The 19,097-nt window shown below is 34.5% G+C and overlaps 2 protein-coding genes across 8 annotated transcripts in view; one reads left to right on the top strand and one right to left on the bottom strand.

Moving 5' to 3' along the window:
• The window catches only part of LOC123679897 (calmodulin-binding transcription activator 2), a 274,862-nt gene that overhangs the window by 128,783 nt on the left and 126,982 nt on the right, over positions 1–19,097 (top strand). Inside the window, exon 1 of one of the 7 annotated variants that reach the window (XM_045617453.1) lies at positions 8,712–9,036. The exons of the other annotated variants lie outside the window; for them this stretch is intronic. Within the exon in view, the coding sequence (XP_045473409.1) occupies positions 8,949–9,036 (88 nt within the window). The 5' untranslated portion in view covers positions 8,712–8,948. Of the gene's footprint in view, positions 1–8,711; positions 9,037–19,097 lie in introns of those variants that run through there. 7 annotated transcript variants of the gene reach the window in all.
• LOC123679899 lies at positions 4,643–5,465 on the bottom strand. The gene is made up of 2 exons (XM_045617455.1): positions 5,044–5,465; positions 4,643–4,990 (listed from the first exon to the last, which is right to left on the bottom strand). Exons 1-2 carry the CDS (start codon positions 5,242–5,244, stop codon positions 4,715–4,717), a joined length of 477 nt encoding a protein of 158 aa, XP_045473411.1. The 5' UTR covers positions 5,245–5,465; the 3' UTR covers positions 4,643–4,714.

Below are 19,097 nucleotides of genomic sequence, written 5' to 3'. Positions count from 1 at the left end.
TAATCTGCATAACTTAAGACGATCATTTGGGGTGTAATTTCGTTTCTAAAATATTTCTCTGTGATGACCGCATGTCGTGGGTGAAAATATTTAAAGTCAAAACTAATTTAAATCTTCCTGTATGGGGCCAATTTTTTCGATGGGGAGAAGGAGAAATAATAATTGAAGGGCATGAAAGACATTTATGATTTGAAGTTTAGCTCTAGATCTAGACCTTGCTATCAGACCCTAGTAAAAAATAGTGCCAAGCCCTCAAACGCCGTCGTGCTGTCACTGTGGCCACAGGCCAATTGCGATCGACATCTGTTCTCATCCTCTTTTGAACATATCTTGTTTATTCCGTTGAAATTTCCACTAAAAAAAATGCCAATTCTTCAAAAACAAAAAAAATGAGGAAAATTTAACCCAAAGCTTTGGTTTTTCATTTAATTTATTATTGATGTCTGTCAAAATTTCATACAATTTACTCATAACTGGTTTCCATGAATTGAAATAAAAGGAAATTTTTTTTCTGATTATATTATCATAAAAATAAAGCATAAATGTATTTGAAGAAGAAACAAAATACAAAAAAACGAATATGCAGGACTAACAATTACCCATATGTGCAGCTCAAACTTTTTACACCTATTCTCATGAGGAAAATCTCAAAACAGATGTGCTGAGAATGCTTGGATGAGTTTTTCCATTTTCGAGAATTCCCATGAAAGCCAAAAAATTTCTGAGAAAATTTCTCCAACTATTTATGACTAGGGAATTTCATGGGTGCTGGCCTAGCTTTCAAATGTATACTAACTGACAAAGAAACTGCAACATCCAGAAGGAGCTTTTTAATTTCATTTTGGTAAAACATAGATAGTATTCAAGGAGTAAATGTTTGAAATTTGGAGAAAAAAAGAAGGGCTCACAATATTTTTCAATAAATTTGTTAATGTATTTGTGAACTGTGGTTATCTATACACTCCCCAACACGTCTCGGCATTGATGCAATAAGATGGTCTATTTCTTCTTGAGGTATACTATCCCAAGCTACCTGTACTGTACTTCATGTCTCAGAGCCACCAAAGTCCGTGGAGGCTGGAGTAAATTTCCAAGCCTTCTACCCATGATGTCTCAAACATGCTCTATGGGCAAAAGATCGAGGGATTTGGGCGGCCATGGCAAAAGATTCATATGGGTCGTTTCGAAAAAGTTTAAACTATCACTGGCAACATGAGGTCGGGCATTATCTTGCTGAAGTATTGGATTCTCGAGACGGTTAAGGTAAGGAACATATGGCCCCACTATTTCTTAAAGCTAACGCAGCGCTGTCATGTTACCTCGAATAAAGAGTAAAGGTGACCTACTTGCATGTGCAATAGCACCCCATACCATAACGCCTGCTGTCCGGTGTACATGACGCTCAACATCGAACTGAGGTTCACGTCTTCCTCCCCGACGTCGTCTAACCCTTCTTCGGTCATCATATGCACCCAAGGAGAATCATCAGAAAACACGACCTGATGTCATTCAACAGTCCAATGTTGACGTTCTCTGCCATTGTAATCGTTGCCGGCGATGCTGAACCGTCAGAGGTAACACAAGATGGGGTCGATAATGCTTCAGTCCAAAAGACCTTATCTGGCGGTAAACCGTTCGGACAGTTACAGGATGGCCTTATTCTCCTAACCACTCATCAAAGATCGAGTTGTCGCAAATCGGTCCCTAATGGCCATAAGTCTTAGACGTCGACCTTAGACTTCATTTGTGCCCCTTCGACGTTCGGTGCCCACTCTTTTTCGATTTTGAGAACTATCAAACCACGCTTGACAACATCTCATAACAGTAGTTGGATTTCTGTTCGTACAGTTAGCGATTTTTCGAAATGACAACTCCGCCTTCCGTAGACCAATAATTCGACCTCTTTCAAATTCACTTAGCTGGCGATAAATTACGCATACACGTGTTCCATGCATTTTAACAACAACTAAACATCGACTTTGGATCTCCTCAAACTGCTGGTTTGTTGTAAAATTTGAAAAACTTGCAAAAACGACTACAATATTTAAGTAAAAAAATTGTTCACATGAAAAAACCTTCATGAGATTTTTCTCTAAATTTCAATCATTTACTCCTTGCTATACTATCTATGTTTTCCAAAAAACAAAATTGAAATTTGAACAGCTCCTTCTGGGTGTTGTAGTTTCTTTGTCAGTAAGTATAATTAACCATGATTGTGAATGTGATACATATGCCAACCAGGATTAATCATTCGTTCCGTGAATATTTGCATGACTTTCTCGTTGATTCGAGCTGTTTTCCACGAAGAATTGATCTACGACCGTGCTGTACTACCCATGTCATCAAATATATTAATTTTCGGAATTTCTGGTCCTATGAGCAAGCTTTCCTAACTATTAAATCAGTTTAGTATCCCACAGTCCGCTGCAATTTTTTTCAATAGTCTTTTATATAGACCATAAATAATGGAAATCTACAATAGCCTCGTTTATAGGTATATGCATGAATGTATATCTCGAAATAGAACGACTACAAATACTTCTTCCCAGATCTATTATTACAGTGCATCCTCCTTTCTATTTTTAGGTCACTTGTTCCAAAAGGAACCTTGTCTCTGGTTCCAGTAACCTCTGTTACCTTTCAATCGAAAATAGATTGCCAATTAATCGATGAACTATTTGTGTGATTGGCATGGGGTCAGTTTGTGGAACATGTGAATTTCTTCAATTAAAAATTTTGAAATATTTTATTTCCAACCTGTAAAGTTCATATTGCAGATATGATAAGTTCTTTACTCGATCAAACCTATTTTATTGCCTCAAGAGCAGGAGTAAGGCGAGTCTTTTACTTCCTTCGATGAAAAAGCATATCCAATTCAAGAATATTTCAACATATTTATTCAATATTCACATTCATAATTATGGTAACAACCGCTAATGTCGAACAAAGATGTGAATTTACATTACATTATTAGGTCTATTAATTTTCACTCCTTCCAACTCGATGAAAGTTGATTTTCCTTTTCCAAATGTTTCTCTAGGAGAATCTTCTCTACAATCGCCTTCTTATTTGTCAATTTTTCATCATAACTCTCTGCAACAGTGCTGGATTTCTAGCCAGCATATTCTGTTTTATAAGGCTTATATCAGCACCTGTATCGACTGGCAAAGATGCTGATGAGCTCCAAAATCAGTTGACTATTGATTGTTACCATCTGTAGATCCAGAAACCTCATTCAGAGAATGAGTGAGGCTTCTGCATAAACATATAACTCAAGGATTTTTCTTTTGTTTTATAATATAAGCTACCTCTATGGGTAAAATTTATGGGTACTTTCTTTCTCTCTATCCAAAAAAAAAGGAAAACAAAAATACTTTTTTTTATGTTTTCTATGAAACGATTTAGAATATTCTGAATGAATTGAATTGACATGACGTTGAGGAAATATTCTCTACGGCCAACTCGCTCCTTAATTCAAGTTATAGAACAAAATATTTACTCTTATTTGTTGAATGTATATTTAGAATAGGTTATGTCGCATATGTTACATATTTTTATTATTCATATAAGTACGTAAACAAATTATATATAGAACGTACCAAAAATTATCAGAGTTGGATTTGTACCTCACCTCTATAGGAAAAATTCTCAGGTTTGGAATCACCTCTTGAAATTATAAGATTCATTATAGTTTCTCTTTTGGATCAGGATTCATTTCAGTTCCAATTAAACTGAATGAATTAGCTAATTAGTTACGAATATTAACTAAATAGAGCAGAGCTGCTTAAGCTTTTCGCCGCCTAAATTACTAACTGACTTCTCTAAAATAACACATTCAATTTGAAATGAATATATTTGTACATAGTGTTAGCAAATGAGCTCAAAAAAATTAAAGGGGTTCTTAATTTTAAACAAATGCTCTCAGACCTTACCTTGAAAAGCTGAACGGTTCCAAAAAGAAAGGAAAACATTTTTATTTCATACTGATACATTACAAAGGAATAAATGCTTAGTTACCGTAACTATAAACATTGTCATAACTCCCTTGGGAGTTAAACAGGGCAGTTATAGATCTTTAACTCCCTCTAAAGTGTTCACAAAAACAAACCGACAGTTGTCGAATTTACCACTAAAGTTGGTACCCGAATTGCAAGGATTTTCTATTAAACGGTTGTCACTGTTAATGACTGTATTCAAACATGAAGTTGTTTCCCTTCTTTCATCTGACATGCCAGCTAACATTCTTGCAGTTTTGTTTTTCAATTCCATGCTGTCGGCCAAATACCCTTCTGCCACCGTTGAACTTCGCCATCCACCATGTCTCTTCAATGTTGTCATATTTGCTCCTGCATTGACCAAGGCAGTCGCAGAAGTCCTTCGCAGACAATGTCCTGTGAATGTTTCTGGATGCGGCAATTCCAAAAAACTAGCAATTTTGCTTGGAATTTTCCCGAATGTATTTTTTCCAACCGGTTGAACTGAGCAACGTTTTCCGCGATACGTTAGAAAAAATCTTTCCGGGCCCGATGGACGTAGAAGCATATACTTCCTCACTAGACTCAATGCAGAGAACTCGTTTTCTTCCACAATAGTAAATCTCTTACGAATATCTGTTTTACTTTCCGGAATGTCAACACCCTATCTTCGATGTGATTAATTTTCATATTCAAAAGTTCTTGACATCTACAGCCCCCGAAATAACCCATAATCAAAACTACCTGTGAAACAGAACAATAAATGTGCAATCGTTACAGTTTGCATTACATGCCTTATGAAGTAAGTATTCTTGATCAGACGCATTCTTCAAAAATTTGACAATATCTTCCCGACTAAACACTTGAGACTTTTTTGGCTCATAGCCTTTACTTTTGCGTTTGAGAAACGCTTCCAATTCGTCAAATTTACTTCCATCTATGTCATCATGTATTCTCATCATCAATTTTAGCATTGACCACTTAGTCCACAGCGAATTAGGACTATACAATTCAGACTGTAAGAAAAATAAACCAATTCACATATTAGACTAAAAGAATAAATAGATACCATCTCTTGAAAATACGCCAACATTACAGTTTCACTCGTGTTTTTACTATCCATACGGTTAACTTTCATCCACTGCAGAAATTTGTCATATTCCTTTTTGTACTTAAGTTTCGACTTTGTCGGTAGTAGTACGGAACGAGCTTTTTCAGCCTTTTCCAACAAATCTCTTGAAATCTCAATTCTCTCTGAGTTTGCATTCATTTTCACAAATTTGAATATGATGAGAAACACGATATGACAAATATCTACAATGTTGTCAGTGACATTTCCATGGCAACCATGCCTACTTAATTCTTAATAAAGATAATTCGTTTTGTTCTGAAAACCAAAACAATTTGGTTTTTATATTTCATGCAGTATGAAATAAAATTAATTATCTATCTTGTGAGTTATTGGATTTTAACCACCTCGGGCAACGCAACAATCCCGAGGGACGTAAGTCCTGAGGGATTGTTGCAAGGAAAAATAATACATAAATAACTATTATTTTTCCTTGGAATTGCTGAAGAGTTGAAGAAACGGCCTTCTGTGAGCATATTTCAGCAATAAAAAGACTAAGTATGCATTTTTTTCAAATTTTGTTATGATATTTGAAGCGATGAAATATGCAAGCATCTTGAATTTTCACTGAAACTTTTTAACGAAACATAATGTCTAAATTTTAAATTACGAGTTGAAAATAACAATTTATGTATTCCAAACATATACAGCATGAACAGATCTCCTGTAAATAGAATCGCGAATACCTAATTGGTTGCGGTTATGGTTGTTTGACCATTGGTGAAACATGTCAAAAAAATGCTAATCCTTCAACTCTAAAGGATTTTCGAGAAAAAAATAGCAATTTTTATTTCTCATTATTGCAAGGGTTCGAGAAAATGCCTGAGAGGTTCTGTTTATATGAGAAACTTTCGCACGTATTCAGTAAAATCCTGTTATTTATGGCGATGGTGTATATGTATAATTGATATAGAAAAAGCACTTTTCAATATATACGGAAAATAAACTCATTCAAATCAAGGAAAAGAATAAGGAAAAAAAGCTAATTGTATAAGCATCACAAATGAGACATATCGATCTCAGACAAACAATACTTTCCGGTTCGTAAAATATGCTTAGCGTTCTTGATATTGAAGATGATTTCAGTTACGTTACGTTGGGTGAGACATATTAAGCGACAGGTAAGATACTTTTCAGTGAGAAATCTCCAATACTTATCGCTATCTCAGAATATAAGATATGATTCAGTATATATTATTCGGTATCTGAAATATTACTCGGTATCTAAGATATTATTCGGTATTCAAGATATTATTCGGTATCTGAGCTATTATTCGGTATCTAAGATATTATTCGCTATCTGAGATATTACTCGGTATCTACGATATTATTCGGTATCAGAGGTATAATTCGGTACTGAAGATATTATTCGGTATCTAAGAAACTATTCGGTATCGAATATATTATTCTGTATCAAAGATATTATTCGGTATCTGAGATGTTAATCGGTTCCTACGATACTGATCACTTCTTACCAAAAATAAAAAGAACTAGGATAGCGGCAACTTAGACACTTCAAAGAAACTAATATACTTTTTCTGACAGCCCTATTCCCGATCTTTTTCGCCGAAAAGCGCTGGGCTGCCTATAACGGAAGTGAAACAGATCGAGTTTTGCTTCCGGCAAGTTCAAACCGTGTCAGTAGACCTTCGACAAGTCGAAATGTTGTGAGTCCAGGTGTCTGCCATGACCGGGAGGGTGCGCACCACGCGACGCTCGACGTGGTGGCGTCTCTAGAAGGACGCCAGTCGTCGCTCCGCCGTTCTCGCATACGGAAGCGTCGCGGTACCCGACAAGGCAACGCACGTGATCATCCACGGCACTTTTCATTCGATGGACACGAAATAAGATCAAATTTTTCGAGTGAAAAGCGAAACGTTTCGATATAATTTCGGCAGTGTTAGAAGTTCCTGTAATCACCTCCCGCATCGAGCTATTTTTTGATTCACACTGTAGAAACTCGTGAATTTTCGCGAAGATAGAAGCTGTGAGGAAAAGAATATATTGGTTTTTCGTCAGTGTTTCAACACTTTTCTTAAACCATCTATGATTCAATCTTTCTTTTCTAGAAATTTCTTTCGGAATACTCCAAAAATTTACATTTGATGAAACACAACACTTGAAAAATCTGTTGAAGATCATGAAAACAATAACCTCGTGAAAATAGATACTGTTGAAAAAATTCCGAACAAAATGAATTGCTTGAACATTATTTTTATAGCTCAGGTCGTAAACAATAAATTCATCATGGATTGCATTGAAAACTTCGAGGCGATTATGATATACGATCATCAAATTTCACAGTGAAGAAATTCAAGAGTTTTAAATTCATTATTCATTTCAGAAATATCTCATTGGTATTTGGCTCTATCAAAAGTGATTGAAATTCAATTTCCATATATTTGAAAAAATGATTATCTCCTTAACATTTTTGTTTTCAGGATCATTGATGTTAAAATTTCAAATCCTATATTGTTTGTAAAATAACGTGCTTATTCGAGTTGAAATTTATTTAGAACAATCTCCATTAAGATACCTTAAAGTTTGGGAAGAGACGATATCTCAAGTAAAATTCTTCATTTAAATTGAAAGAAAACCAAATTTGAAATAAGATAAAGATAGATTCATATAAAACACTAAAGTGTCACGTGCGTTCGGGGTTTTGATAGAGAGTTATTCAATTTTTATGATTTTTGGATTCAGGATCATTGATGGTTCAATTTCAAATCCTATATTGTTTGTGAAATAACGTGCTTATTCGAGTTGAAATTTATTTAGAACAATCTCCATAAAGATTCCTTAAAGTTTTTGAGGAGACGATATCCCAAGTAGAATTTTTGATTTAAATTGAAAGAAAAACAAATTTGAAATAAGATAAGGATTGATTGATATGAAACACCAAAGTGTCACGTGCGTTTAGGGTTTTTATATAGAGTTATTCAATTTTCATGATTTTTGTATTCAGGATCATTGATGGTTCAATTTCAAATCCTATAATGTTTGTGAAATAACGTGCTTATTCGAGTTGAAATTTATTTAGAACTATCTCCATAAAGATACCTTAAAGTTTTTGAGGAGACGATATCCCAAGTAAAATTTTTGATTTAAATTGAAAGAAAAACAAATTTGAAATAAGATAAGGATTGATTGATATGAAACACCAAAGTGTCACGTGCGTTTAGGGTTTTTATATAGAGTTATTCAATTTTCATGATTTTTGTATTCAGGATCATTGATGGTTCAATTTCAAATCCTATATTTTTCGTAAAATAACGTGTAGAAATTTGTTTAGAATATTTTTCGTAGAGATACCTTCAAGTTTGGTTAGAGAATATATCCCAACCAAAATTTTCATTTGAATTGAAAGAAAAACGAATGTAAAATTAGATAAAATTATTTGATATAAAACATTAAAAAATCACTTGCGTTGAGAGTTTTGATACATGTTATTCCATTTTCGACTTCATTATAACGAATAATGATTTTCTGAAGAATGTGTATATTTTGTATATATTGCAAGTATATACAAAATATCGATTCCTTCAAGAATACTGAACCTCTTCCTTATTCAGATCCACTACATTCAACCCCTAATCACAGAAGGTAACATAAGAAAATATCGTACCTTCCTTCCTATATACAACAAAACACTGATACTGAGTTATCAATATACGAAAAAAAGTATTTTTACTACGAACTAGATTCCGTCCGTAATGAACACTTTCGAAACCGTTCCTAAACAGTGAAGTTCGATCTCTTGCGCAGTGGCGGGGTACAGGGGGCAACACCCGGGGGCCACCGGCCACCACGTGCTCTACCATGGTCCAGCCGGAAATTACCAGCAGATGGGGAGGGGGGCTATGCAAGCCCCACAACACCACCATCATCATCACGTGTCTTCCATGCAACATTCAGCGATTCCTCTCAACGCAAGTGAGTTGAATTGTCAATAAGAATTTTTCCCTATATGAATCTTGTAGTAAGCTGCTGAAATATTTGTTCTATAATTTCGCGGTATTGGATAATTCATTGAGCACCTTCAATCATTTTATTGGATACACATTTAATATTTCATCATTCTAGGTGGTCAATTTTTATAGATATGAATTCTTCGGAATTCTATTCCTTGCTAAAAAACTGAATTTTATTTTAGAGATAGGGCTGATCAACTTTATTATGTATATTTTGTACACAAAATCATCAAAATAGCTCCAACAGTTTCAAATGGTTAGTAATATGCCTGCGTATATTTATCATCTTTCTTTACCTTCCTTTCTAAAAAATATATGGGTCTCATTTCAATATTCTGTGTGGAGAACAGTACGTGATGTGAACATTACCGTATTCTCTTTACGAAATATCAATTTTATATACATATGGAATAATATTGTAGCATATCATCAAAGCAAGTAATAAATAAGTAGTATGGTAATGAAACATAATAATAGACTAGTCAAAAGGTGATGGTTTAACCCGAAATATTCCATTACAATTGATAGTAAAAATATAATGGACTCATTAAAACATGTATTTCCTGAATATGGTTTATATTTGGTTTGAAAAACTTAACAGATATTAATTTTGTAAAGCCCTGTGTTTCAATATTCAATACAATACGCATTCGTTCTAAAATGTTAAAGTCTGAGATCTCGATGACGCCAGATTTACGTCATAGTATAAAAGCTGAAGGTTTATGTAAGCAATGTCCCCAATAAGGTTCAGTAGGAATGGATTTTAAATAATTTAGATCATCGTGGTTTTGGATGTTTTATTTGAAAAAAATTGTTATTTAATTACATCATAGGTTTAAAAGCTGTAATTTATATATGATATGTTATTCAAGTAACTACCAAAGTATGTTTTCTCAAATTTCCACCATCATAGAGGAAACCTCTCGCCAGACATCCCCAAAATTGACCAATTTTAGGGTCAATTGACGTTATATGCTCAAGTCAAAGCTGAAATTTACATATGTTATTTCATATTTGGACAACTATCAAAAGATGTTATACCTACTTACTAATTGACAGACACTTTCCTTAGTGTAAACCCAACACCAGATATCTTTACTTTGACCATCATGTCTGTGTTCAATTTCAGTTGATTTCATATTTATCATATATTTCAAACTACAATCAACCACTTCAATTTTTCTGGCAATGCTGATGTTATAACAATGATATTACGTTCCGACCATATGTAAGAAAATCCGAATTAAAACAAAGTTTGTTATAATGTTTTCATATACCTTCAGCGTATGATCAGCCTACAGCACAAACTAATGAGTATCAACAATTCATTCGGTACCTATCACTCGATTGGGCACATTTTTGATAAGAAAATATGGTTTTTCCATTCACACTGCTTAACTCCAACATTGTAAGGCGGAATTTCTTAACTATACAAAATGATACAACACTTTCGCTAGTTCCCCAAATAACAGAAATTTCAGTTTTTAGACTGCGAAAACTACGATGATCTAAATTTTTTAATGGTTTCTTACAGAAACTTTCAGCTTTTATACTATGACGTCTACCGTCCACGAGTTCTCAATCTCAAAGACTTATTTGAAAATATTCTACAAAGCAATCTTTATCGTGTGAAACATTCACACGTAATGAAAAAAAAAGCTTTCAAACTTTCATTACTTCCAAATGTAAGCACTCTATCAGTTTCCGATCTGTGTCCCAGTAAGAAAAATGTGGAAATGCAGCGATTATTCAACTACAAGAAATATGTTCAGTTGCTTATTCTTTCTCGAAACCTAATTACATTCGACTATAATTATTCTTAACTAAGAACAAACTATATTTGCCTTAATGACTCACAACCCAGCATTGGCAGCATTGTGCTCTACTTGTTACAAATGACTTATGCGTGTTCGTATATCCCATTCATAATTCCATCTATTAAGTAATTAAGAACATGGGGAGGAATGTAAATGAGGGAAAGGATTCGCACAGTGTTCGCTTATTGTTCTATGAGGTGCGAAAATCGGTAGATTGCTGATGGTGAATGGAATATGCCATGTGTAGACTGTCATATATGATGACTACGCTATAAATTTGATTTGAAAGTTTTCCTATCTTGTTTCTTAATTCCCATTTCTCGACTGTGCAGGAACATATTTTTCCATGAAAAAACTGGTACACTTGAACATTCGAGAATAATAAGCTTGAATCAAATACATTATTGAATTGATCACCACAAAAAAGTTATAGAAAACCATTCATTGAGTTTAGGAAAAACCTCGCGAGTTCAACTGTCTCAAGGTTGAAATTAGGAACACCTATCTTATCCACTGAATCTTTATTTGTGTTCAACGCTGTTTTGATAGAGTCGAGTGGCGCTACGTTTGTTGTTTTTTAAAAAAAGATAAAGAGGAGTTTCATGTATTGACAAAACACTGTTATTTGATGGGAAAAATACTGTGCAAGCAACGCAATGGCTTGGTGATTATTATTTAGAATCCGTTCAATTAGAAGGAAGATAACTAGATTTTTGCAGAATTCAAAAAACAGGGAAAGATCCCTCGAGCATTATTTGAGCCAAATTTCATAGTTTGACTCTAATGAAAAAGTGATCGCCGAGATTGAAATCTTTTTCGAACGCACTTAATATAAGTCTACCTGTCTGAAAAAGCATTGAAAAGTTAAAACAGTATTAGGGACTTATCAATATTGACTATGTAGACGAATAAAGAAGAATTTTCAAGAATAAATGAGTTTTACCGGGACTTTAGTGCAGTGTCAACATGGTTCGAATTATACGATTCTCACAAAGTTCAACATAATAGTATATTATTCAACGAGCGGTAATGTAGGTCATAACTCACGCAGATGCAGTTTGCAGCACGAGCCGCAGGCGAGTGCTGTAATTCATCGAGTGAGTTATGACCATTATCGCAAATTGAATACTATACTTTTCTACGACTATTACAATAAATACTAAAATACAAGAATAAAAAAAGAAATTTATTGACAAACTCCCAAACTTACCTATAAACGTTAAAATTATCAAAGTGAAGTGACATTCCTCCCCTCAATAACAATAATGGAATTTTCCCTTTTGGCCAATCGGTTGGAAGCATAGAAGTATAGAAGCACAGATCCATCTTTTCCGATTTATTATATTGAGTTATAGTAGTGTGTTATTATAACTGACGCTGTTTGTTAATAGATACTATTAATTGCTCAAAAGCAGTTGAATAATGAATATACAAGGTGTTCCTAAATTGAACGTACAAACGAAAAGGGGAGATTCCTTAAGTGAGTTTAAGAAAAAAAAGTCCCATAAACATGGGGTCGCAAACGTTTCGTTTTCGAGATACAGAGTGTTGAAGTTTGAATTTTTTTCAAGTTTTTTTTCTCATAGTATCTACACTTCACAAGATATTCAACTAGTTTTATTGGGGCTTTGATAACGTTGCATATGTCGTTAATGGGTAATAAAAACAGAGTTGCACTCAAAGTGGCCTTCCCATCATAATTTGGATTTTCACGAGGATTTCGAGAGAATCGTTCAAAATTTTTTTTCTGGAAATCGTTGGTAGATACGACAAAACTACAAGAAAACGAAAAGTTTAGTATAAGAACAAAGCTTCTCTTTACATTTTTTCAAATTAACACTTGCTCACCAGAAAAAAGTTCTGCAGAAGAACAGATGGCAGTGTTCCAGAAAAAATATCACCCTGTAGATCTTCTATCGAAATTGCCATGTCACGTGGTGAGAACTCTCAAATGTAATATATATGCCAAATTTCAGTTGAATATCTTGTGAAGTGTAGATACTATGGGAAAAAAACTTGAAAAAAATTCAAACTTCAACACTCTGTATCTCGAAAACGAAACGTTTGCGACCCCATGTTTATGGGACTTTTTTTTCTTAAACTCACTTAAGGAATCTCCCCTTTTCGTTTGTACGTTCAATTTAGGAACACCCTGTATAATTCAATAGTATTAGATAAACAATTTTACTTGAGCTTGCGAAAGCTCAATTCGATGAGGAATTTGAAAATAAAACTAGCACATTGTCTTCGAGACAGTTTTTTTGTCCAAATTTTTTTTCATTGGGTCTATCCCAATCAGTTTAAATACATCTCAGCTCAAAATTCGCAAATCACAGACTATAATAGATATGTTCCCGTGCAACAAGGATGCAAAAAGTACAGAGTAATATGAATGAAATGATGTTGAGCGTAGTTACCATTTCTGATATTCTGATAATATCCTGAAAATCATGAATTATTAGATCTCAATTTATAAGGAAAAAAGAATTTGGTTCCAAATTTCATACGATCAGCACTAAAAAATATCAGACAGGTTCTAGTTTTTTGTACGTGAAACGATTTCAAATATTCAATAGTGGAAAACATAAAACCAATTAGAGTTAGTCATGCACTCTATAATGTTCAAATATTTATTCGATGAAATGCGTTACAACTAAATTTCTGGGAATTCGAGTGATTTTTGCCATTCAAAGGATAGTTCATAGATATTAAATGAATATTATTATTGATGATGCATAGAAGCCTTTTGATTAGAAATTTCTGGAAATGGTTTTGATAAAACTGTAAATTTTTTCTCAGCTATTTTCATAAGTGTTGAAATAATGTAAGAAATTATACTATCACCCAGTGCAGAGTTTATTATAACAAACATAGTTGAACTAACTTACTATACAAGATTTAAGTGATACCAGTGAGGGCTAAATCGAAAGTGTCCTAGTTAGAGCGACGGTACCTTGGTACCTGCTCTGTAGATTCATAGATTGAGTACGAATGGTACGATCATTGAGACTCATGCGCCTGATTGATTCTGACAATTATGGCCTTAGCTTGATATGTTTAGGATTCTATGGTCTCAGTATTACATGGGCTCAGTATGAATTTCTAACAGGAATATATTTTTTTTCTAAAAACTCGAAGAAGGGATTTTCTGAATTCAATCGTTTTGTGAATTTTTCTGGTGTTGTTTGAATCATTATTTTGAGCATCGAATGAAAAACATATACAGGGTGGCCATTTGAAAACGAAACAGACGAGATTACAGACGAAATACAGTTTTTCGATAGAAATGCTCGGACAGGTCGATTTCTGTTTCGAGGGGGACAATTTAAGATGTAGGTTACGGACGCATAGCGCTTCAACCCTTGCTGCTACAACCCCCACCCCCAATTTTTGAATAGGGAAGATGGGGTGAGTGATACCTCAATTTAAAGGTAATTTTATACTGATTTCAGCACAGTAATTGTTTTTTCATTTTATGCATTAGTTCTCGAAATATTCATGCGTTAGTTAGTTAGGAAGGAAGCCACAGTCATGGTTGTTTTGAAGCTCAAAATGTCGATTTTTCACAAAACACTACAAGTGCCATGAAAACACCACTTCATTTTCGAATACTTAGTTAAGAATATTTCGAGAACTAATGCATAAAATGAAAAAACAATTACTGTGCTGAAATCAGTATAAAAATACCTTTCAAATGAGGTATCACTCACCCCATCTTCCCTATTCAAAATTTGGGGGTGTGGGTTGTAGTAGCAAGGGTTGAAGCGCTATGCGTCCGTAACCTACATCTTAAGTTGTCCCCCTCGAAACAGAAATCGACCTGTCCGAGCATTTCTATCGAAAAACTTTATTTCGTCTGTAATCTCGTCTGTTTCGTTTTCAAATGGCCACCCTGTATAAAGAAAAACCAGAGTGATTCGCTTGTTATAATCCCAGTAAAATTCATAAAATCCTCCGTATCTCGATAACAAAGACAGTCAGAACTAATAAACCAAAATTTCATTTTGGAATGTTGTACCTATTCCGTTCTGCCGACTTTCGTATAAGGATAATAAGGTATTCTATTACCTTTACCAAGAGACCTGATACGAGATGCCTATGGTAGAGCAGCTTGCACAAATATTCCCCCAACAATAACAAAGAACAAAGTTTCTTGATATAGTTCACATATTTCCGAAACAAGCTGGACACTAAACAAAGGATTCTGCGAAGTTTCAGGCCAACATCAAAGCAGCCTCTGGAAGTAAACAAAAGATAACCGAAGTTTTTACGGCATCGAAAGATATAGTCGAAGCTCCGTTCCAGTTCCCGATAACCTGTTTTTCCGCCGGGCTCTATACCGCTTCAACAGCTCATTGGAGATGTTTACATCGAGAAATTTATTCCGCCATTCATGAATAGATTCCCTCTGAGTTTGATGTTTCTTGCCATTGTTCTATCCGGGAATTTTAGCAGTGCGCACTCGATTGGTTTCAATTTCCGTTTTTGCTCTTCATTCTCGAGAATTACCCGGGTGTAGGGATCAGAACGTAAAGATTTTATGGATTCGATTTTAAATAGTCAGGTTTTTCGAAGCTCAAAATCGAATGGACGACAGTAGTCGAGTAGCAATAGTCAGATGGCATATTTTGAATCGATGTTTCCAATCAAAATTCCGGTTTTTGTTGAAGGCAGCAAACGCGTTGCATAATTCACACTATACAGGGTGTTCCTTAATGATATTCTTATATTCAGTAACAGAGCCTTTATCAGAAAAAACTTCAAATGATCGTATGTAGTAAAAGTGCTAAATTTGGATTAACAGGTTACAGGTTTTCTGATAAAACCTTCAAAGCAGTAGGAAAGCGAATTATTTCCTTTTCTTTTTGTGTGTGATTTTGTATACTGATTTGTCCTATACTTTGTACAGTCTGAAAAGACCAATAAACTCTATTACATAATTAATACTTTCCCGGCTAGCTTCCACGCTTATAGAATAAAAATCGTTTTACTTCAGCGACAAGTTGCCGAAAGGCATTGGAATGACCAATCCGTAGAAATTGCTCGCGTATTGACTAAAAATGAATAAAAAACATACGTTTGTATGAAGTTTTTTTCTTAAAATGGCTGCAAGAATCGCCCCCTTGAATATCAGTATATCATTAGGAAACACACTGTATTTTTATCATTTCCTACAGGCTTAGTAAATCTGTGTGTTAAGTAGATCTACCCTTTATGCAGTTCAAATAATGCTCAATAAGTCGAGGACCTAACTAGTAAAAATAGATTTTTTCCTAAAATTTCGACCTCACCTCAAAAAGTGTTACAAGTAATTCATATCCTACTACTTTTCAAATTTTCTGTAGATAGATTAGTCTTTGCTCCTGAAATAGGCTTCGACCTAGGCAATTCATTCTTTATTAAAGTCAAATTTCTTTCCCTATAGCTTTTTTTGAATAGCTGTCTGAATAACACTTACCATGCAATTGCTTTGCTCGTACAGTATTTTTCTCATCAAATACAGTGCTTTATCTATACACGAAACGTTTTTATAAATTTGTCGAGTAACAAGAGCAAGATAGTTCTTACAATGGACGTTGTTCTGAGAAGTCCCCAAGTTTTTGGAAATGAATCTATTCAAATTTGATAACTATTTAACTATTTTAGCTACAAATATTCAAAGGTCTTTTTCTCAAGCTAGGAATATGAATGCGATGAATCTAATTTTCGTTGATAATATAATGCAAATACCTATTTCGATTACTCACAGCCTATAGTGTTTTTTTGCATATTTCATTGGTTTATATTCGAAAACAAAAACTGATTAGTTAGAATGTTTTTCTCAAAAGATTCCCAAGCTTAACACTAAAAGAAATAATAAACCACATGATTCAGTTTTAAAAGAGAATCTGGAAGTGTTGTGAATTGGACGAACAAAAAAGTTTTGAAGTATTTCGGAGTTTCAATATGTTTATCCTAACTAAGAATCATATCTGCCCAACATTTTGAAAAATTTCCCCGATTTTTAGCATGAAGAATTAATGGTTTTGGTTAGTTGAAGGCTTGGGAGAGGAATTTTTTCATTGGGTTTATTTAAAATCTTTCAGTCGAATAAAAACATCAAAGGATATCCTTTCGAAACTTAGCAGATCATTTAGGAAAAATGATCGTAATACGAGTGAAAAGATGACAAAATGATTTGGCATCATAACGATCCTCGCTTATACGTTATGCATACACCTTGAAACCCACCTGAAAACAATAGATTGAACTTGAGCCGTCATATTCTACAGATATTCCTTTCGACTAACACCTGTTCTTTAGATGATAAATGATTAAATTAAGCTGCAATAACTTATGTACCCTAGATTCCAGGCCTTTCAGTCTGGATAGAAAAATCAACAAATAATAGAAAATTGAAAGTAACTTTCAATAATTACCTCTTGAATCATAATTATGCTCCCAAGTATCTTGGAATTAAACTTGATTCTTTTTGAATTTCAAGGTTCACTTGGAGAATTTGAATTATGGTCGAGGGATAATATCCTTCAAAAATTAACAGGTTCTTCATGGGGTGCTGATGCCAGCACTCTTCGTAAGGCAGGCTTGGCCTTGGTTTTTTCTGCTACTGAATATTGTTGTTCTGTTTGGTGCAATAGTGCTCATGTTCATAAAATTGATGCACTGCTTAACGTTTCTATGAGAATTATTAGTGAAACTATTAGATCTACACCTTTAGATTGATTACCAGTGCTATCCATATACTTCCGCCTCATATTCGTACAGGTCTCAGTCAAGAAACCTTGGGAAAAATTTCATTTCTACCCGAACTTATTTCCAATTGTATATTACTAATAATGCTAAAACTGCCAGATTAAAGTCACGCAAACCTTTATGGATTAATACCTTCCTTCAATCTTATGAAAGTGACAAGGAAATTTGGCGTTCGGAATGGAGTTCTTGTAACGTCTTCAATGAAAGTCCAATCGTTGATCCTTCACAGAAAGTTATAGGTTTCAATCTTCCTAGGAAAATTTGGTGTATTTCAAATCGACTTAGGACTGGTCATGGTCGTTATAAAATTATGCTCTTCAAATGGCATTCTATTGATAGTCCACTATGTGAGTGTGGTGTAGAAGAAACCACTGACCACTTGGTGAATACTCGTCCAATAATATGAATTTCATGGTGGTTGCCAAGTTACCCATTCAGTTTCAGATTTTTTTTAAGAATGGGTCGCAAACTTCAAATCAATATAATGGAAACTAATATTTAGTACTCTTTTCTGGTTCTTTTTGTTTGTTTTAGGATTTAATTATAAAGTCGTCAACTGTTAGTGAAGAGAAAGGATGGAGAAGATTTTGTTTTGAATGAAGAGGAAGCCCTTCAATATGAATATGTCAGCTTATTCTCTAAACGCATACACAAAACAGTCAGTCAATCACTACACGCATACAGGGAGACAGAGCTTTTGCTGAGATTTTCATGTGTGCTCTTGTATCATATACATTGAAATGTATGATGCCCCGTTTACATTTCCTCTGCTAATACTGAGATCACATCTACATATGCTTTGTTGTTTGAAGTTGATAATTTTTTTTGTATTGCTCTATCTCAAAAGAATATATACACAGAAGGTTTACTAAACAAACATCAGAGGAAGAAAAGCGACCGATCTAATCGATTTTACAAATGTTCTGAATTTTTGTTGTTGGAAATACGTTTCTATTAAACTAGTAAAAAGAATTAAAATTAGCGTAATCAACACACAGTTGTCTCTTTCAATCTATTCAACATTCATCATCTACCGCTCCACCTGATTCTACCGACGTTGAATCACTCTTTTTCACACTTACACCTTTCTGATAGCCACGTAAAACAACGCTGATGAGCCCCCATCAACAACGAAACCCATCCACCCTCTCTTTTCAAAATTTCGTCATTGCATCCCCCGACGAATCACTGTTGACATTAATCAGGTTAATTGGCGAATACCGAGATGCGTATACGTTAAAAGTTCACACTGCCGCGGCAATTTCAATTTCGGTCTCGAAAGTAATCAGGGTGAATAGCTGAACGGTGCTAAATTGAGCGGGCCTAATGAGGCCACTACTGGCCGTCACCTTTTGAACCGCAATTTATGCATGGAACAAGTGCCACAACGGTCACCTGTATCAGCCTAATTAACCTGGCGGAATCGCCGCCGCGGCGCTCAATTCGACGGAGT

Source organism: Harmonia axyridis, chromosome 5 (genome assembly GCF_914767665.1).
Source record: "Harmonia axyridis chromosome 5, icHarAxyr1.1, whole genome shotgun sequence".
In the NCBI taxonomy this organism is placed as follows: domain Eukaryota; kingdom Metazoa; phylum Arthropoda; class Insecta; order Coleoptera; family Coccinellidae; genus Harmonia; species Harmonia axyridis.
The sequence above is the reverse complement of the archived record's forward strand: the minus strand, read 5'-3'. Positions and strand labels throughout refer to the sequence as shown.

Bases quoted from the DNA above. Each gene is read 5' to 3' on its own strand.
- LOC123679899 (XM_045617455.1), bottom strand. From the start codon at position 5,244: ATGAATGCAAACTCAGAGAGAATTGAGATTTCAAGAGATTTGTTGGAA. The intron at 4,991-5,043 runs GTATCTATTTAT...TTTTTCTTACAG, and splicing joins TGGCGTATTTTCAAGAGATG to TCTGAATTGTATAGTCCTAA.